Source organism: Pezoporus wallicus, unplaced genomic scaffold (genome assembly GCF_028554395.1).
Source record: "Pezoporus wallicus isolate ANWC-B61680 ecotype Strahan unplaced genomic scaffold, APGP_CSIRO_Pwel_v1 contig_5542, whole genome shotgun sequence".
NCBI classification, from domain to species: domain Eukaryota; kingdom Metazoa; phylum Chordata; class Aves; order Psittaciformes; family Psittacidae; genus Pezoporus; species Pezoporus wallicus.
The window spans coordinates 2,615,431-2,637,202 of NW_026640165.1; the positions used below are offsets into that span (position 1 = coordinate 2,615,431).

The window sequence follows — 21,772 nt, forward strand, 5'->3', positions numbered from 1 at the left end:
TTATTTAAACTGTTATGAGTAATACAACCTCTGGCATTTGGCATGACATGAAATCCTGCAGCCTTTATTATGTTGAATGCCAACTGGAGTATTGGTTGGACTCGGAGATCTTAAAGGTCTTTTGCATTCTAAACGATTCTGTGATACTCAGTAAAGCCCAAGGAAAGAACACAATAACAAAGAGCACAAATTTCTGAAACTTGGGAGAAGTAGGAAAATGCAAATGAATACATTGGTTTTTACACTTTCCCAGCCCTCTTTTTGGCCAACTACCATATGAATTGATCTTTCTATAGCTGTTTTAGAAACATCATAGTCAGAAGAGTTTGAATGACTAGGTTTGAAGCATGTACTTTCAAACTTTTAAAATCTATATAATCTACTTTACTGATTTGGTTTCTTGGGACTTTGTTATACAGTTACTTTTACTTTTTCCTATAATGGTATGGTAGCTTGAGCAGATTATTTCTTCATTCACTAAGTCATTGTTATGATAAAAATACCTGCTCAGAAAGGATTATTTCCTTGGTTTTTCCATTACAGGGATATGTGTTGAAGCTATTTTGGTCACCTTAATTACACATTTCCAGGGGTTACATTTCAAAGTTTAATTTCAACTTCAGATTTCCAGGCTTACTCCATGTTCTACAGCTTCTTATTCTCCTATTTTTAATTCCTAAAGTTATCCCTTAGAATATATTAGGGGCCTTACTGATGAGGATGTATCTCTGAATTGGCAATTTAGACTAAGTGAAGGATCTGTAGGGCACTTGGTGTCTAGGCTCCCAGTAGAGTCAGTGGGGATGTGATCAGTACAGCCAGTGGAGCCTAGAGAACAGTTTTACTGTCTAGTCACTTGAATATGCTAGATTGCATTGAGGAAACTTTGCCTAAATGTAAGATCTCATGCTCATTTGAGACTCCCAAGGAAATCAGAGACAAGGTCTGTATGGACCTGGCAAGTTTGCTGCACTGGAATGATGTGCAAGAGCACTGCACACTCTACAGTGACAGGTGAAGGACAGGCAGGACATTTCTGGGCACTAGATGCTTGTATGGGAATTGGCTGCATTGACGTACTGACTGTGTCTGTGGAACATAAAGCGAACTCAGGCTCCGAGTTCCCACATGGAGACACATGGTATGATTATGTCAAACTGACTTCCAGATCTGTATGTGCCCAAATCTCAGTTTGATTACTAGGTATTATGTATGATTCTTTCTCTTCAACCCAAATACGTCTTTTTTTAATTAAAATTCATTCCATGAGTGAATTCCCCTACAGCCTGATCAGGTGTCACTGGGAGATTTGCAACTGGGCCACCAAAGTGTGGTACTGAAGGCAAAAACCATCTGTATTAGTTTTTTTTGGCAGTTTTTACTGTCTTGTCTCCAACACTGCCAACTTGACTATGTGAATCCCAAGATTGATTAGGAGATGCTGTCGGTTTTGACATGTACAAATGACTAAAGTGTTGCTTATGTATTTATTTCTTTCTCTTGCAGTTATTGCAATGGATGTATGTTAGATCCAGACTGTGGTCTCTGCTACAAATTGAATAAATCAAGTGTTGTTGAGTCCTCATGTGTTCCTGTTGATAAAGATTCTACAACGAAAGCGGCTTGGGGCAGGTATGTCCCTTTTCAAGGTTTTCTGGTCTTGTGTTCTACTGATGTTTTTTTGCTATTGAGAATACTTTTGCTTTTATGTAAGGTGTTACTCTTGCGATGTTAGAAGAAAAAAAACCATAACTTGCCATTGTCAAAAATGGGTGATTACATTTTAAAAGCTGTTCTAAATAAAAGCCTTGACCTGATATGTGCAGCCAGTTCGATGTAGTCTGCACATAGAAACTATGGCAAAAGTACACTAGCAATTAGGGAAATTAGGGAAAATTTCCTAATTGTCTTCATTCATTTAAGGTGTCATATTCCCTAGGTGCACACTTAAAGCCCTCTGAATTAATTTTCTTTTTAAAGGCTTGAATTAAACCACACTTCTGGTATTGGCCTGCTAAAGAAACCAAGTTGCTCAGCTGAACAATGTAAAATAATACAAATCTGAAAACTTCTAATTATCAAAGCGTAGTTTGTGGCCACAGATTACTCTGTTCCTGTGCTTAAAACTGACATCATGTTGTATGTTGCACTTGGTGTGCAAGAATGTGTGCATTTGTAGGTAAATCCCAGTGCAACTTCAGAGTACATCATACCCCTTAAGGTGCTTTTTCTTAAGCACCACATCAATCTTCAGGTTTTCTGAAGTATTGACTGTTCTTAAGGAATGCCTTTATGAGTTGGAGCACCATCCTGTAAAGGCTTCATCAATACTTTAATAATGATTATGGCTTGGATTAGGGTTTAGAATGGTTCAGTGCCACAAGGAAATTATATAATTGCTGCTGATAAAATGTGTAATTACTGCTGATAAAACCTCCTCACCATAATTCAGCTGTGCCACCCACATGCCATAAACATACTTGGAAATAGGCAAAGGTTTGTGTGATGGCTGGGGGGGGGGGGCGTTTTGAAGTTAAACCAAGTGCCTTAGTGTCAGTAAGTCATGTTGGACAAAGGTTGGAAGCTATGGAAATATCTACTAATTGTAGAATCATTAATATAAAATTACTCTAAAATTGCTATCCTCTGAATTACAGTACTGTTAGAATATTATGCCTAGCAGTTCATTCCAGATGGAGAAAAGGATAGCTCATATTTTTTGGAATCCTCGTTAAAAGCACTGTGATTTGGGGGCTATTACTGTTAAATAATATGTAACTGTGAAAACTACAAAATCTCGTCCTTCTTGCTTATTCTTCAATGTTGCATCATACAACATATCTTGCATATTATCTAATATCCTGCTGCGTTCTGCATGATGGACTCTCATAGTCATATTCATAAGGTAACAGATATCTCTGTATTCCAAGTAAACTTTAATTTCATATATGCTGTTATTTCTAAGTAACATGTCTGTGCTTAGCAACATCGTACTAGCACACAGGAAGACATAAATAGAAACATAAACTTGTTATGAGTAGTTGATAGATAAAATAAAACTTTATTTATTAGGCAGTGTTACTGTATAACATAGTAAATATGTGCATCAGTAATCCTTTTATAGTCGTGATTCATTCTCACATAGCACTACTTGCTGTACAGCCTATTGGAGAAAATTAGGAAAGAAGTGTTTCCTTTCCATACTACAAACTATACTATTTCCATATTGTACAATAATTTCATAGCCTAAAGACTCCTAAATCTTTCAAGAGAGAGCAAAACAAATTTAAATGTGTTACATTGGTAGACATCAGAGTTCTGCCTTAAGATGGAAAACCAATGAAATATCCACATTTCTTTTTCCAAAGATTAAATGTTCATCCCCACTTCTGGTGCTTATTTCATTAATTTCTAATCCCACCTCCCCCTGGTCTGTGTAATCAGGCAGTTTTCTAAAAGCTCTTCCTTCAAGCTGTGAAATGTCAGGTGGCGCCTTCTGTGCCTTCCAAGCCCTGCAGAACAGGGAAGTGTTTTGCTTCCTCCTCCTCACAGATACGTGTATTTTTGCATACTTGTCCAGAGGGAATCCCCACAGATTTTGGCGTCCAAGGGTTTACATTCTTGTATGTCCTGCCCCCGCTCATCTTCCTCAAATCCTCAGTCTGATTTACAGCAAAACAGCCCCACAAAGCTGTAGGATTTCCCCACCAAGTGCAAAGAAGTGCTGTGGTGAAAATGGTGTAGTTACATCCCCAGTTGTGTCTCAGAACAGCAGGAATTGTCTGTATCTTTCTGGCAGCATAGGGAGAACCAGTGCTAAGACAAACTAACATCAGTGGTGAAGAAATGATGACCATGCTGATGCTTGAAAATGCAACCCTTTGTTTCACAAAGTCACTTTGTCACAAGCTAGACACTGAGTGGTAGTTATGTTAAAAATACGTGATATTTTAACAATCAGAGACTGGTTTAGTAATTTGAAAGGTGATTTTGTCATCTATGGGAAGTTTATAACCATAGTTACCACATGTGGCCTCTTTGTAACTTCTTTGTGTTCTGATGGCTTTATGCCATCCAGTATTGGCTGAATGAGTAAATGGCGTAAAACCTCCAGACTTGGAGGCCTTATATGGCAAATTTATTTTGCCATTAATTTCACTCAGGAGAGAAGGAAGACCTGAGCTATTTGTTTGGGATTTGTTGGACCTCAGTTTGCCTGAACGTTAGTGAAAGCAGCAGCTCTCAGTATCCTGCCTGATGCAGGAGGTTCAGAGAAATGGCTTCTGTTGGACTCAGATCGATGGTGCCATGCAGAGCATTTCACTGCTGCTGCAATCACATTTGGTTTATGATTTTCCCACTAGAAAGCTGTGAGCTGCAGCCATGGAGATGTGCCTGTGGTCACATCGTATGATGTGTGTGCAGCCCCATAGCTCTGTAGCCATCTTCATAGAATCATAAAATGGTTTGGGTTGGAAGGGACCTTAAAGCTCATCCACTTCCAACCCCCCTGCCATGGGCTGGGACACCTTCCACTAGACCAGGTTGCTCCAAGCCCCCTCCAACCTGGCCTTGAACACTGCCAGGGATGGGGGAAGGGGCATCTTAGCCCCAACTGTCCTGGCATTCACTCAGGGGCTTATCTATTCCTGATGTATAATCTACCAGCAAGGTGAGGGGTACGAAGAGGCACCAACAGAGAAGGCCTTGTTATATATTTTTATAGCTCTCTGCAGCCATCCAAGCTGGCATAGAAAACCCCCCTGTTTATGTATTCCTAGCTTTACACTGTTCTTCTTTGCATGGTTGGTCTCAGGGTACTTCAATAACACTGACATAGCAGGCAAGGTTTTGATTGTTATCATAAAATACTGTAACCTATTTTTATTTGCAAGATGTTTCCCCAATGCCAGCCTGGTGTGCTAGACACCACCCCTCTGTGTTTATTGTTAATCTTATTTATTCGGTGATGGTACATTCTACATTGAGAAGTTCTGGGGAGAGGAGGGAAGCGAGCAGAGATTTCAGTCTCCTGTGGCTGCCAGCAAGGCTGTGTATGTTGCTGTGGTTGTCATAGAAACTGAGGGACACAATGAGAGCATCCAAATGTTTTTCAAGGAGAATTATAGCATTTGGGTTCTTTTGAATCTGGGGAACTCGGTGGCCAGCAGCAGCCCTGAGGGAGGGACACCGTGCGAGAATAAATCTGATCGAGTCCGAGGCAGGCCTTGAAGCAGTATGGGCAATGTGCTGTGGGTACACTTGCATCATGCATGTAAGATAAAGAATGGAGGTGTCATTTTTATTATTTAGTCAGTTACATAAGCCTGACTGGTGTTGGAATAACACAGAGAGGAGCGTCCTGCCCAGGCGTCAGCACAGTCAGATGCTTTGCTGCCCTTGGTATTACTGAACCAGGTAACAAAACAACTGTTGACATGCAGACCTTGCTGCCTCCAGCTCTACCCAGGGACATATAAAGGATGGTTTCAAGGCAGTGAGCAAGAATATTCTTAAATTATTCACTTTGTAATAAAAGAAGAGCAGCTGTGTCTTCTCTCTCAGTGTGCTCTGAGGATTCTGTGTTAGGAGACTGTTCTCCAATATTTAGGGAAGTTTTGCATTTAGCAATAGCCTAGACAGGCTTGCAGTTCTGTTCTCTTCATGAACACTGAATTATAAAATCCCCATGAAGTTGATAAGAAGCATTATCTCACTTTGGGGGGGGGGGGGGATGCAGTGGGAAGCTTCCAATCTGAAGGTCAGGTGGCACAACAGAAGCCATGGGTAGAGTCTGTCTCTCAGCCAGGACTGAATGTGGAGGTGATTGCTTTCAGTTCTGTGCTTTCAGGGCACAAACTGAAATCTAGTTCTTCCCTACAATTGCAATTACTCCCGCAGTACTCTCAGAAACCTTGAAACTTCTGTCCCTGTAATTGCTATAACTCTAAAGGCCAGCCAGGAATGCTCTAGAAGTAACTTCAAATTGCATTAATATTGAAAGAATAACCACGCAAGGGAAGGAGCTACTATTAGTGCCTTGACATGGCATTAACCTTGACATGAGTATGTTGTCAAGACGACAGCAGGCCCACAACTGCAAGCTAAAAGGCTCTCAGAGTGACTCTGAGCAATCTCCCTCTGGAGAAAAAGATGTTGACTTTATACAGTAAACAATTATGAAGAAATAATAACATCATCTGCAGATCAGAGACAAGCCTAAAATCCATCCCGTCCACAAAATTAGCTGGCAGGTCTCCACAGTCCCTGAAGGAGGATGACTGGGAACAGAAATCTATAAAGGAAGAAGAGCTCAGTGATTTGCTTTCTTCAGCCATTTTTATTAACTTCATTATAGGAACATCTCCCTGCCCTGGGAGTTTCATGCTTCATGGAGAATCCTGCTTTCGTCAATATAAACAAGCATTCCCCTCTCTAAGGGTATCCAGGGCAAAGGCAAGCGCAAAAAGAGCTCTGTTTTTGCAAAGCTCTTCATGTTCCTCTGGCCAGTGCTCTCCTGAGCTCCGTCTTTCTGCGTGAGATTAATGGCATGTTTACAGATGCTCGTTAATGCTGTTTGGTGTCACTGTGTGCCTGTTGCTCATACCCATCAGTTTGCTGAGCAGTTTCACTGTATCTTGGAAACCTGCTCTGAGGACCAGTGGGTTGAAACTGCCCAGGCAACGTGAGGAATCAGGACAGGGAGGCAGTCAGACCTGGATCCCAGCTTCAGGAGGGTTTCCACTGCAGGAATGTGCCTGACGACCTTGGTGTTCGAGCCTGGACTCTAACTACATTCCAGTGGTTAAAAAAATCCATGGGAGTTCATTAGCTAGATTCCCAGGCGACAGGCTGCTTTATGTCCAACGGGGGACATGCCAGTGTCTGTCACGGCCTTGGGAGTATTCTGGGGAGCTTTACATTCGTACAGTGCTGCTTGTTCTCTAATGCATGGCAGGTGAGACTGTGAACGTGATTACAATACTTTTTCTTTGTAGCAACATTAGATTTTTCTAGAAATGTCAGGTTCCTTGTGCTGCTTGTAAATAAAGACAAATTTAAGCTCATTACGCTTGTTTTCCTAGTCACTGTCTTATAGAGATGCTTTTGCAGTGTGACAAGTACGTTTGTAAAAGTTGCTGTGACTGCTTTACTGATGCCAAAAAAATGTATGTTTGTATTCACACATTTAAAGACTGAGGAGTTATTTTCGGTGTGTCATGGGGAACGGGTATTTGGACCTTTCCTGTTACCACACGAAGGCTAGCACCAGAGCAGCCTTCCAGGAATGAAGTACTCCTCTCTCTGTGGGTAGACATTGCTTGTTTTCTCATGCAGGAAGTATTGGTAGAAGATTTTATTGCTGAAATGATGATTTGGAATCTTGGTACAAGCGCCTGCATTAGGAAATGCTGCTTAATTTAGCAGCAGTTAGCGGAGAAACTGGTATTTCTCTTAGTAATTCTTCAGATGAGTATAAGAAGATTATGCATAGAATTATGGTTCTCACATTTGCAAAGTAGAAAAGTAGAGGGAGTAAATGACTCAGGAAAGTAGCAGAATCTACAGAACAGTGACATCTGCATGTGCATCAGCAGCACTCAGAAGAGCTGCGATTACAACCAGTAGTCTTAGAGAAATTTCTTTCTGGACAGTAAGCATACAAACATATATATAAATGTTTACTGATCTTCATCACTTCAGTAGGAATCAGAACATGGAATTCCCAGTCTCCTCTCAGGGACCGTTTTGGAAAGAAAATCAAAATATATGCAGTTTAAAATACAATTAAATTCTGATTATCTTCACCATTGCCAGTAAGTGTAGAAACCTGGAGTAGCCGGGTGGCAGGACACAGTTCTATTTGTCCTAGTTGATTACAAGTATGTACTTCAGCATAATGATATCAGATACACATTAGTGGGATATGCAAAAACAGAAATGAAAAAAAGATCTGAAACTGATTACAGTCTTTGTCAGCCCAAACTTTAAGGCACAAGTTCTTTTCTGTGGGGAGGGTATTAGTGTAATCACAGTCTAATGGTGCATATGTTGATGTGATTCTGGACACCTAGAGAGGTAGAAGAGGAACTTTAGAAATCTACACATATTGTAATGCCATCTCTGCTAACTAGAAGGAGCAAATAGGAAGAATGGAAGGATGAAGTGATGCAGAATATTGTCCCCTCAATCACAGATGAAGCCTGTGTTATTAGTGACGAGTAGGTAGCAATACAATTTTAATGTTCTGATCCTTTGAGCTAATCTTCTTGCTCAAACCTTTGAGACATCACAATTTTAAGTTATTTTGGAGAATCATCACAGAATCATAAAATAGTTAGGGTTGGAAAGGACCTTAAGATCATCCAGGTCCAACCCCCCTGCCATGGGCAGGGACGGCTCACACTAAACCATGTCACCTAAGGCTCTGTCCAACCTGGCCTTGAACAGCGCCAGGGATGGAGCATTTGCCACCTTCTTGGGCAACCTGTTCCAGTGCCTCACAACCCTTACAGTAAAGGACTTCTTCCTTATATCCAATCTAAACTTCTCCTGTTTAAGTTTGAACCCATTACCCCTTGTCCTATTGCTACAGTCCCTAATGAAGAGTGTTCCCCCCAGCCCCCCTTCAGATACTGGAAGGCTGCCATGAGGTCTCCACGCAGCCTTCTCTTCTCCAAGCTGAACAGCCCCAACTTTCTCAGCCTGTCTTCATACAGGAGGTGCTCCAGTCCCCTGATCATCCTCATGGCCCTCCTCTGGACTTGTTCCAACAGTTCCATGTCCTTTTTATGTTGAGGACAGCAGAACTGCATGCAATACTCCAAGTGAGGTCTCGCGAGAGCAGAGGGGCAGGATCACCTCCTTCGACCTGCTGGTCACACTCCTTTTGATGCAGCCCAGGATATGTTTTGCTTTCTGGGCTGTAAGTGCAAAAGGAGATTGTTTCATGTTCAGTATGATAACCATGTTAAGATCTCTTTAAGCATTTGAAAATTTGGTAAAATTTGTATATCTACTTAAATTAAGTGTGAAATTTTGTTGTAACTTTAACACAAGATACAGGCTTTTGAATTTTATTTTTTTTTATGTTCAAGGGGGAAAACCCCCATTTTTTATTATTTTATTTTTGACTGACTCTTATGCCTAAACAGTTAAAGTCCTTTGTATATTGTATCTGCATTTTAGATCTAAAATAATGAGCAGAGTGACATGATAATGAAAATTGAAACTATTTACATTTCTTTAGGGTAATTACTTAGGTATCACTATTAATAGCTCTACTCATTATATCTGCTCAACCAGTGGCAAATTCTGGATGCTTGGAAAGGACAAGATATACTCCTAGTCAGTCTTCTTATGAAGTGAACGACTTCATAATGACTTTGGAAATGTTTAGTTTATAGCTGAAGGCATCCAGCACAAACCAGGATTTTAAAGCAGGAGTGGTTAGTTTTAAACATGGTTTGTACATTTCTTCTCTACCTGACATTTGTATTGCACTTTGCTTCTAGATCTTACTGTAAGTTAATACTTAAAAGTCCTTCTGATAAAGAGTGATGAAGGGGCAGATGCTGACAGCTGTTTGGGTTACTTGTTGTAACACATTCAGGTGCAATAGCATTGAGGTATGGAAAAGAAAAGCAGAAGTGGTCCTTGAGCTAAAACATTTCCAGGTGCTGGTTTGTGTCAGGAAAAAAATGTGTTATTTAATGGGAAGTTGTGTTGAGTCACTGCTCTTCACCACTTAAGCATGGTCCAAGAAGGAAGATGCTGTGGTGTTTAAAATTTGGATTTCCATCCAGCTGAAGGAGCAAGCTCTCTGCTCATTTCAGTCATTCTCTGGTCAGCTGAGATGGGATTAGAAGGAAAATACTCATTTCCCATTTAAAAAACATGTTTGCTTCTAGTTGACAGAGATAGGAAAGCAAAGGGAAAAAAATGCCAACATGTATGAGAGAATTGGCAGTCTCTTGTCAGTGTGCTTAGAGCACATGGATAATTCCTGCAGCTTATTTTTCTCTCCCTTTCTCTTATGAAATGTACACTGAAAAAAGACTCATTTATTGCCCATAGGAGCCTGTTACTAATTAGCTTCTTCAGCTGCCCATCTTCTCAGGGATAGGTTGAAAGGCATCCATGCTTCTCCCAGAGTGGTGTCATGCAGAGCATGGTGCCAGTGCATGACCCCAGTGCTTTCCTTGGCCAAGGGGACCGGAGAAAGGGACAGGGGAGGATGCTTGACCAGAGAGCATGGCATGCAGGGAGCTACTGCTGGGAGAGAGCTGGGGATTTCGCTTTTGCCTGGGAGACGAAGCAAAAGGAACTGACTCATATTTGGGAGCATGAGGAGGGTTTTTTTTGAGGGGGGTAATATTTCCAGTACTTGTTTTTCACATGTATTCGGTTAGGATTTAAAGTTTGGATTGAAATAACAATCCTCAGTGAAAATTGTCTCATCAGAGTCCTTTAGGTTTTTGCACTCTGAAATGGATTTGCTACATTGACATTTTCTCTGTTTTGCAGACAGAAAATATTTATGAAAGCTGCGTGTGGTTGGGGATTTTTATTGAAAAAGAACATTCAGCAGGGTCAAACCCAGCCCCTCCATACAGGAGCTTGTACCTTTAACAGTGTCCCTAATCCAAATCTTACATATCTTTATTCCATAATAAGTAACTCTTCCATAATAACATCATCTGATAGAGTAAAACTGTGATATTCTCCCTTCTTAAAACATTGAAGATTTTAGAGTTGGGTATTTTTTTTTCTTTTTGAGGGAAAACAAACTAACACATTTCTGCATTAGGACTGCTGAATAATTCAGTGTGTTTGATGAATTTAATTCATATAAATTATTGTATGTGCTGCCTGCATGTGTAGTTAATTTCCTTGAGAATGGAGGCAGCAACATCAATCCCTCACTGGCACGGGGTGAGCTGGAATTATTGATTCACTTGATTTAAAGTCGTGACCTTACTTAGGCTGAGCTCATCGGTTAGTACGGGCTCAGAAATGGACAGTCTGTTCAATGTCAGGTCGTACTTCCGAACAGCAGCACTTTGGGCATTTCTTCTTGCTTGTAGGATGTATAGGCTTTCTTTTTTCCTTTAGCTTTCCACAGCTGTCACATTAGCTTTGCATAAATGACAATGAGAGACGAGTTTGAGGTTCTGCATGATGATTTAGTTCTTCAGACCTGTGATTCAGATGATGTATGTTCCCATTTAGCTTATTTTCTTGGTAAAATAGCTATTGTTTAAAGCATTTATTTATGTAAAGTTCTTTTTAGTTGTCTGAGACCATAGAAAGTAGATGATGACTTGATTTCTGCTGAGTTCTTCTACTGCCAGATCCCAAACTTACAGTTTCATGTAACAATTAAGACTTTAGTACCCAGTGTTTATAAATGTCATAAACTAGAGATAGTGTAACCACTTAACATTTCTGTATTATATTAAATTCCTTAGATTGGTCATAGATGTTGTATTTGCATGCACAAATCAAGGCAGAGCAACACTCTTAAGTGCTCACTCTCACAAATCAGATGTGAAATAATTATCTTGTTATAAGTGGTCTTAGAGCATTATTTAAATCTCCTTGGGTCTCTGTTACTATGTTAATGGTTTCCAGTGCATTTTAGGGCTGACAATGGAGGAATCACTCTTTGGATGGCTCTGTTGGTTGATTTCATTCAGAGCCTCTCCAGTGCAGCAGGTGTGGGCAGGGATGCGGTGCTTCATTCCCCTTCTGAAGCACCAGTTTTCTGAGGTTTTTAGGGCAGAGCTATTGCCACCTACTGGAATCAGGGGAAAGCTCCTTCTAAAAATACTCTCCCATCATCTATTTAACGCAATGAAGGCAAGATCTCAAATTTTCAGTCTGGAGAGATTTCAGTTGTAATGGCAGACAGACAGTCACTGGCAGTAGTTGAAATGTAGTATTTTTGTCTAAATTGCTGTTACAGAAATTGAATGTAATAGTTCAGTACTTCAGATGGAACGCTAAGTTGGCCAAAAGATTAGAACTATTAAAATATAAATTTTGCATGTATGTCAATAACTGGAAATCTAATAGAGCAGAGAAGAGCTGAAGAAGGTATGCTGATACATGTAATATTGATCTATATTTCAAAGTCCACATCCTTACGGTTTTTTGTCTCAGGTTCAACAAAAGAAAAAGCAAATTCAGAAAATTACTTTTACTTGCTCACACTTTCCTTTTGATTTCAGTGGGCAAGTCAGAAGGATAAATATTTTGTTCTCTCTTCGCTTCCCATTGGAATACGTGGTTGATACTGATTTTAAGGTTTTAATAGCTCTGTGGGAAATCATTTCTGCACAGTGATGGCCCAGCAGGCTCTGTAAGGTGCAGGGAGTGCCGTGTGGCATAAGCACTAAATGAACTAACTCTAAAACCTCAGTGGTGCCTGCAGCAGGAGAGCCGGACCAGGGCTAACACCAGGCACTCTGCTTGAAGGGAAGGCAGCCTTTCGGGGGCTTAGGGACTGGAACTTGGCAAACAAGTTATTTGGATGGTGAATTGAACTGGTAGTGCTCACCATTCAGTGCCACATCTGGTAACTTGTCATAGTTCTGTCATCATGTCCCATCTGTGGGTGTTTTGAATTTAGGGTTTGGGTGGGATTTGCCTTGTTTTTCTAAATTGAACTATAGAATCTCATTATTCTTTATGAACTTTATATACCAGATTTTGACATGGAAGTATGTTTTTTACAATACCTTTGTACATCTAAAACTTTGGGGTAATTAAAAGCAATACATTCTTTTCTGTTTCTTTATTGTTTTCTCGAGTGTTTGGAAGCTGTAAGAAAAACAAGATTATGACACTGATATAGAACCTATTTTGTTTGAAGATCAAACTTCCGGTGAATATTTCTACCAAGTTACCTTCTTTCTGAGTTACAAAAACGACAACCTTGCTTTCTTCGTCTTTGGTCTTTTTGACCATGGGCTTAGAATTACTTCTGGAAATTGTAACTCAAGTGATGCTTTTGAGATGCTGATGACATTCTTTTAACAATACTTCTGACACTTGGTGAACAGCACAAGCCTCAATAAAGGTTACTTTTAAGTGCAAGTAGGAATACAAATCTGGATAAAGTTTGTTTTACTCAACTTCAGAGGATTGAAATTTTGACCTTGAGCTGTCTTGCAGTTTCTTGACTGATGGAAGAAGCTGTTCCTTCTTGTTCCTTATTTGCAGCTGGCCTTTGTCTGCGTTTTATAGAATAGACTGTTAAGTCATGCCAGCAATTCTTACATGCTGTTCATTTAATAATACTTTAATTAATACTAAGATATTGATACTGTCATTGAGCCCTATACTTAGCCCTTTCCACCAGTATTCATTGAGGAGATATGTCTTAATGTAACATAGGAAAGAGGTATCTCCTGGGTGAATTGATGCTTCTACAATGAATAGGCAGCTTGGTTCATATTTCTGAGTTTTAGAAATGCTAATTATTAAGTAAATGTAAAATTAGGTGAAAAGAAAACCAAATGAGATTAAATATTAGGTGAGATTTATAATAAACTTGCTTGAAATTGTAAAATGCTCCATTTAACATCATAATCTTCAGACTAGCTTGTTTCTGTAATTTAATTAAGTATTCAAACTGCAAGGAGATACAATCAGAAAAACGAAATACTTTTAGATCTCAAAAGAGAAGCTAGGAGTTCTTCAGTTCAGGTACTCCGGTTGTAATTTGGTTGAAGCGTGGTGCTCTGACATGCTGCAGCAGTCACCAGGGTGGTGGTAGCAATAATTCTTATTCATGACAGCTCTCAAACGTGTCAGAGTGGGATGACCTAGTACTTCCACACATCACTGGGAACAGAAGAACCAGCAGCTCCAGTCCAGGGAAGGTCCAAGAATGCTGAGCTACAGAGAGGGGTTTGCACACAAGTGAAATATTTCACATGCCAGCCCATCATGGATGCTAAATGCCAGCCTGTCTTTAACGGAACATTCTCGTGAGTGCTGTATTTATGAGCATTTTTGTCATAAAAGAGCTTGTAGAAAATGAAGCCTGCCTGCCTGCAGGCACCTGTGAGTAATAGTGAGTGACCAAATCTGTCTGGTTTTCAGTGGAAAGCATGGTGCAGCACAGGTTCACAGTGGGAGCCCCCTGGGGTAACTGGTAGCCAGCTTCCTGTTAAATATTCATCTCACTGACATCCCCCAAAGGTCTGTCTGTAAAAAGAAACGGCCAAATTATTAATGAGCACTCCCTCCTTTCAGAGAAACAAGGGAAGCCAGCAGTGACTGGATGAAGGCAGAGGTGTGTATGCATGCTCCTTGCTGAAGCTCACTGTTCCAAAGGGAAACTATTTCTGCATAGCCACAGACAAGCCACTAAACAAACTCGGAAGCACATTCTGGGGCCCCAGGGAGTCCATGAGTCTTTCTCCACCCTGATTCCTGCCAGGAGTGAAATAATATCTCGTCCTGTTTACCGAATGCCTCTGTGACACCTTTGTCATGCAGAGGTAGCTTTGTGCATGTGTTTAAGATTTGTGAAATGGCATCTGTTTCCCAAGGAATTAAGTATTTCCAGGTTCCATCTCTTGCGAGGGCTTGCCTTGTGCCTGCACCCTGGCTGTGGCGTCCGGTGTTTCTTTTCAGTCTGCGCTTGACTGCTATGAATAGGATTGAAGGGAGGATTTGCAGCAATCAGCAAGGTGGTAGCAGCAATAATTCTTATCCCACTGGCTGCTCTGTGTGCAAGTCATGTCATTAAGCCACAGTCCCATCCAGACCTGCCATAAATACGTGATACTCCAGGTGTTACAGCAGCGGGTGTTGCCATCTACCACATCATGGTGGTTTTTCCACTCTGTGTGGTAGAAGGCAGTGTTTTTCTTCTGCTTCTTGATACTACTGTAGTACTAACATATCTATTGATCATGACAGAGGCTTCAAAATGTTGGGTAGTGTCATCTCCATTGTATTTAACCACATTTCTAAACATTCTTTTCTAATATGCACCTCAGTGAAGTTCTTCGAGAGTTGATGGTTCTTGAAAGACTTAGTGAAAACTACAGGATATGAAATATTTCAGCATGAGAATTACAATCAAACAAAATATTTCTGTTCCTTTCTGTCTTTTCTTTCATGTCTTTGTTGAAATTCAGGGCAATCTTGAAGTTTTTCATAAAAAAAAGAGAAGAAAGAAAGAAGCCATATTCCTCCTTTTTTTTTTCCCCTTAACTGAAGAACTGATTTTGTACCTGAAAGTGTCCAATGTTAAAAAGAAACACAAAATACCGTATTTTGAAACTGTGACCTATTGTCTGATTAGATTAGTTTAAATGATCATAGGTAGAAATGCATGAAGGACACTGGTTTCAACTAAGATGCTTATGCTCAAAACTAATTAAGATACTGCATTTTGATCAGGTTTTAATTTGCATCCTGCCCATTAAAATTCTGTAGGTATGACTGCTAGTTGTTTGCTAAGTGAACAGATGATTATTTTTCATAATCGCATGATCTCTCACAAGTTTATGCATTATTAATATCTTTGAATTATTTATGATTTGGTCATGATTATGAAATCATATAATTTAATTATTACTAGTTAATTTTAATTTGTACTGGGGTACAAAGTGTATCCAGTCAGGATCAGAATTAGGACAAGGATCAGGCAGTCTGTAGGGCACAGCAATGTCAGATATTTCCTGATACTTTTATTACAACTTGATGTATTGGAAGAGTAAGAGAGATGTTAGGAAGGAAAATCATTCAATCTATGTGTAGTGAGATTAAGATAATTGTATGTCCTGGAACAAAAAAGGTGTTTCCTTATTTCTGCTGTCAGTTTTCAAGTGTGCTGCGGCAGCTGGTGAACATGTATACCCAACAGGTGCTGTGAAATCTCAGATGGTTGGGTATTAACACGAGGTATAAAAGTTATTCTGCCTTTTCCTGGTTTGAGGCTGTTTCTCAAGGAAAGGAGGGTGTGAAAGAGGATGGCAAAGCTTGTCAGATTGTGTTCTGATTGTAGCAGAGATTTGTCTCTCTCCCTTTCTGGTAGATATAATGATAAAATGAAGCCTGAAACACTTGCGGTGGGACAGTGGAGTTGGAAGTTGTAGCCAGTGGCATGGAGGTGGCCAGCAGGACTTGAATGGCACCAGCATAGGATGAAGAAGTCTAATGGAGCAGCAGGTTCACCTTTGAGGGGACAGGAATAGGATATGGCAATATGAAGGAGAAACCAATCCAGAAACCAATCCAAAATTGAACATCTTTCATCAGGAAATTAGAGTTACCTAATCACATGAAAGCTGCTTTCACAGACCCATAGCTAACGAGCATCCTGACTGGCTCTGTCAGACATCCAAGCTTCTTCCTCTGTCAAGAGACACAGCAACTGTGTTGTCCAACCTTCAGAATTCACTAATGTGTGGTTACAAAAACACTGAAACATCCAGAGTGGCAAACAGTTAAGAGCCCCTTTGATGTGATTAATATTGGAGAACTATTTTTCATGAGGAAAAATTGCTCCTGTTTTCTATCATTTGGTAGTCTATTGCTCAGTTTATTCAGATTGAATAACAGCTCCAGCACTCTATTGGGCAAATTCAGATGCAGTTGCAAAGCTAAAATTTCTCAGCTTGGGAAAATGCAAGTGTTTGAATTCAAACTCTAAAGACTTTTAGCTAAATGATAACGTAGAAAAGATTCTGTTCATCTGTGACTGGGTAGCTGGGAACAGAGGTATGATCAGAACAGCATACTAAGTCTCATGCAGGTATGAATTCTGACATGACTAAAAACTGTAGAATCATAGAATGGTTTAGGTTGGTGTTGTCTGCAAACATACTGAGGGTGCACTTGATCCCCTCATCCAGATTATTGAGAAAGATCCTGAGCAGAACTGGCCCCAGTACTGAGCCCTGGGGAAAGCCATTTGTGACCAGCCACCAACTGGATTTGACTCCATTCACCACCACTCTTTGGGCTTGGTCAGCTTTTTACCCAGCAGAGAGCACACATGTCCAAGCATGGTGGAAGGCAGTCATGTCTTAGAGATAGGTATTTCTAAGGGATTATTCCAGTAAGGTCTTCTGATTGGGTAAATGAAATAATAAGTAATGTTTTAATTTAATAGTGTGTGTGAACAATAGTGAAGTATTGCTTGTGATTGATTTTAACAGTCTGTAGAGGCTGTTTGTTTTGTAAGAAAGAAGATAAGAGACAGATCAGAAGATAACAGCCAGTTAGGGAAATGATGCTTCCTGTGAATAATTGACAGTTATTTGTGTATATGTAACATGCTGCCTCCAAGCAGATCTGTAAGTAATGATGATTTAAATGTAAAATCTTATTAGGAATCCAATTCTTACCCTACAGGACACAATTAAGAAGGCATCTCTAAACTCTTTGGCTCTCTAACGGGCAAAGCAAGCATGCTTCTGGTTTCTTGGGTTTTTGGTATTTTATTTCTTTTCTTAACTGATGTTTGAATGTGTGCTTTTAATTTCCCAGATGCAGAGTACAAAGTGCCAGTCATTCAGTCTGAGGAAAATAATTTTCCTGTTGGTATTGTTCTAGCCTTAGTAGCTGCTACCAAACTTCCTTGGCATGGAAAGCATTGCATAGACACAGGAACTGGCTTTCTCTCTTTAGTTTAAGGATTTTTTTTATGTATCTTGGGCAGCAGCAATTACTATAGCTCTTATCCATTAAAGTGCCCTGCTTTCTGTTCTTTGTGCAGGATATCACCCACAGCTCTATAGGTATAATGGATAAATCCTATAGCAGGGGGCCTCAGCATGATAAAGACTCCTTTTCAGTCATGTGCAAATGTATCAGCAATCTGCTGAGGTGAAATTTGCTTTCTTGATGTGAACAAAAGTATTTTTCCAAGTTTTTGAAGTGTGTGCTAATATTTTAAGAAGTCTTTGCCACTTACAGCAAAAGGCTTCAATGAATGTCCCAAAACACGCTGGTATTTTAATGTAGTAAAGGTTAAGCAATGTCTAGCTGAATACTGGGAAATTTTATGGGTACATTTTTCAAGGCTGCATCTGTTTGTGCTTTTCTGCTTTTTTCAATTGCCATCATCTGGTGAAAGAAGCTTCATCTGCGTATTTTTAGCAACATCTGGTTTAATGGATGAATTATTTCTCTGTGTAAACTACAAAGTCAAAGCAGTAGATGCAAACTTCTCCAGGGAGGCATGAAGCTACAGCACATCTTCTCTGAGGCACAGAAGCCAGTAACCATGGAACTGTGAGAAAGCTTAGGAAGTATTGATTCAGACATTAGTCAAGTTTAAATAATCTGTTCGCCTTCAGGAAACAGTTATGCTTTGCTTGATACTCCTGATTGCATCTTGCCATATGTGTGTATAAAAATTAAGCACTGAATGGAGCAGAGATTTTTCTTTAAATCAGAATACACAGAGTTATAGTGAAAACTACACCTTACAGTCTCACTGGTTTCTATAGGTTGTGCTAATGTAAATTATTTTGAATGTATATGGGTGGATTAGAGAGGCCACTTGATGGACAGGATAGAGGCATTTTCCAAAGTTCTCCTTAGATGCATGTATATCCCAAAGTTATTACAGAGTTAATCTGGTACCTTGCTAAATTCTGTCTTGTAAGTAATTTAAAGATAGTTAGGGGTCTTTTTGAACAACTAAATAGCAGAAAAAGAGGGGCTTGAAGTTGTGAGAACTAACCCAAATGTCAAGGTCCAGATTCTTCCACACGATGAGGAGTTGCTTGTGGGTAAATAATCTTAGTTGTTCCCAAGCATCTTCCACAAAAGTCTTTCTCAGTCCAAACACCAGCAACTCTGAATTATGAATGTTTGGTCTTCTGTCCTTTCCATTACCAGGCTTCAGGTGAAAAGATGAGTCAATAGTGTTGGCATAAATCTATATTGTTCAGTTGGATTGGCATGATATAAAAGTCATCACTCTGCAAGGGAGACTAAAAATCTCTTTAAAGGAGATTTTTAAAAATCCAGTGTATTTGTGTTAAACTAGAGACTAAGTTGATGAATTGTAGTTTATCTTCATCTGGATAACCCAGACACAAAAATCTAGCGCAAAAGCAGTCCTTAAGTGGTTTTACTCTTGTTACAACAAAGAAGTGGGGAATTAGGGAAACTGATTTAGGTCTGGAATCTTTCTGTACCATCAGCACCTGATGTGAAATTTTATCTCGGAGCAAAATGTGTAATTTTGCAATGCGCCTGTTCTTACAAGAATTTAAGGAGACGAATGATCACATTAGTGATTTTCGTTAGAAATAATTTATTTCCTTAGCCCAATTTGATTTGAATTTTGACCTTTTAAGACTTTTGATCTAAATCCATTTAAGATGTGTCTGAAGAGCATAAAAGACAATGAGAAGTCAGCAGCTTTTACATTAAAGATATGTGAACTGTTCGGAATGAAACATTTAATCCACAAAAGCTACACAGTCCTCACTCTGCAGCAAAGCAAAACTTATGGAAATTTGAGAAAAAAATCAATTTGGTCTCTGCCTTGTGCTGCGCTCACTTGTTGGTGCTACTAGCCATTTCCCTCTCTGTGGTTTTCAGTGTTGCACTTGAGAATTATTCTACAGCCAAATTGGCTCAAATATTAGGAAAATTTAGATTGATGGTCAAGGAAATGGTCTTATCCTGTTTTGTCCTCTTGCTATTAGCAGTAACATTTTAGATGGCCTGCAGCAGCTCTTTTTCTCTTACTTTCTTTTATGTGCCATATGAAGGTAACTTAAGGAGGTGGGGAGCAAAGCTTTAGATCTTCTGAACCATATCTGATAAAGCATGGATTCTGTGATTATGAAACAAGCTTGTAATTCCCATAACTTAGAAATCTACTGCTGCTCTGATTTACCTCCAGTCAGTTGAATTGTTTGCATCAGCTGTTGGAAGGTCAGCTTCTCACTAATGAGAACAGATGTTCATCTGAAATTTTCTGTGGAGAACACACGATGAAGAAATTCACAGCAAAGATTTTCAGTGTATTGTTTCATGTTTTCACTTTGGCTGTAATTTCAGAGGAAATGATGTGGTGTGTCTTCACTGTTTATACTGATGTGACTGTTACTCAGCATATTGGTATTTCCAGACTCTTTGCACTGGTACCTGACTGCATCATTACACTTGTAAGCTCTTTAAAGGGCATTTTCCTCTGTGCGTTTCAGCTTGGGTAGCTGCTTGTCCACTTTCCATTGTAAATGATCCCTTCAGGCAGGACAAAACTCAGAATTTTATCTATCTGGTAACACATTGCTCAGTAATTATTAACGTATTCTTCAGCAAAATAATAGATCTTGTAGAAATAGTATAGCAATAGACTTAGCACAGTAACAGAGCTTGAGCAGATCCCCAGCCTTGGAGGAGTGTTATTTTTTAACATACCCAGCACTGCAAGATGCCAGCAAATGCAAGTATCTTTGCTTTTATTCTGTGTACCATGCTGGTTAACTACTGAAGGATAAGCAAAGTGCAGTTAATTACTACAAAGTTTCTGATAAATCTAGTCTCCAGTGCTATTTTTCCTGTTTCAGTGCATTGAATCTGCTTTCTTGCAATAGAATTTCCTCTCAGTTATGGGCAGACAGCAGAGGATAGACGTGTGGCTTCAGCCATAGGAGGCTTTGGGGACATCTGTTTTTCCCTTGTATCATTTGTGTTCCACTCCATCAAAGTAGGATGCATCTGGGGAAACATGGTAGGGAAGTTAAAATCCAGACCTCTCAGTGGTTGTGTCTGTATGAATCAGCAGGGTGGTTTGCACTGGTGGATAGATGCAAGATAATAAACCAAGTACATCTTTGTTTACAGTAGCATTTGAGAGAAAGCATAAGGCTCCTCTCTGAAGAGCTGCCAGACTGGCTGGGCAGAATTGAGGAACCAATCTCAGCATCAAGATGTTTTAAAATGCTAATCAGCATGTATTCATTACCAAACACCTGCAAATGAAATTAGAATAACAGTGATAGAAGGGAAACTGATGTTGTGAAAGTGGTGTCAAACTTGAGCAATCCTGTGATCTGGCAGTGGTGCAGGTGCAGAGTGGGCAGCTATGCAGGGCTGAGTGGGAGGTGGAAACAGGGTTACCGAGTCTACAGTAATTAATCTTTCAAACATTGTTTCCTTAACGTATAAGGAACTTCTGTTTTGAACATATGGATGGCTCTCCTGCACAGTTCAGTCTTCTATACATCTTAGACCTGGGACACAGCTCAAATATGGTTTAACCTGCACACAGTGAGGAGTACGTAGAGTGGTAGGGAAGCATCAGGGTGGATGCTAACAGGGAATGATCCATGTCTTGCACACATCATAGAAAGAGATGTAGAACTGAGCTATTAAAGAGCAAAGTAACAGAAAGAGGAACCTGAGAGGATACTTAGAAGCAGTAGTGGCAAGATGGCAGAAGTACTTTTGGCTAAGAAAAGGTGAAAAAGGTCTTTCATGGAAGATGCTAGTGTCTTAGGCTGATGGGTGCTCCAGTGGCCAGGCAGCAGCTGAGGCCAGGGGTCGGTTGTGTCTGGGTTTGAGGGACACATCTTTGAGAGGGATGTTCAGTTGGCCTGTTTTCTATGTGTATTTCATCTCCAGACTGAAAGGGAATCTGTATGCACTGGATGACAGGGGCTTTGTGGGGTAGCTCGGCAAGGCGGGGCTGCAGCAGGGTGGAAGGGTGCGCACCAGCACTGGCTGCTTTGCTGGCAACATATCAAGGGATCATCATTTCTCCAGAGAGTGCTGA

The 21,772-nt window shown here is 40.1% G+C and overlaps 1 protein-coding gene across 2 annotated transcripts in view; it reads left to right on the forward strand.

Moving 5' to 3' along the window:
- Positions 1-21,772, forward strand: part of SLC2A13 (solute carrier family 2 member 13) — a 161,623-nt gene that overhangs the window by 130,880 nt on the left and 8,971 nt on the right. For both annotated transcript variants that reach the window (XM_057417791.1, XM_057417790.1), the window contains exon 7: positions 1,507-1,632. In XM_057417791.1, the coding sequence (XP_057273774.1) occupies positions 1,507-1,632 (126 nt within the window). The remainder of the gene's footprint in view (positions 1-1,506; positions 1,633-21,772) is intronic.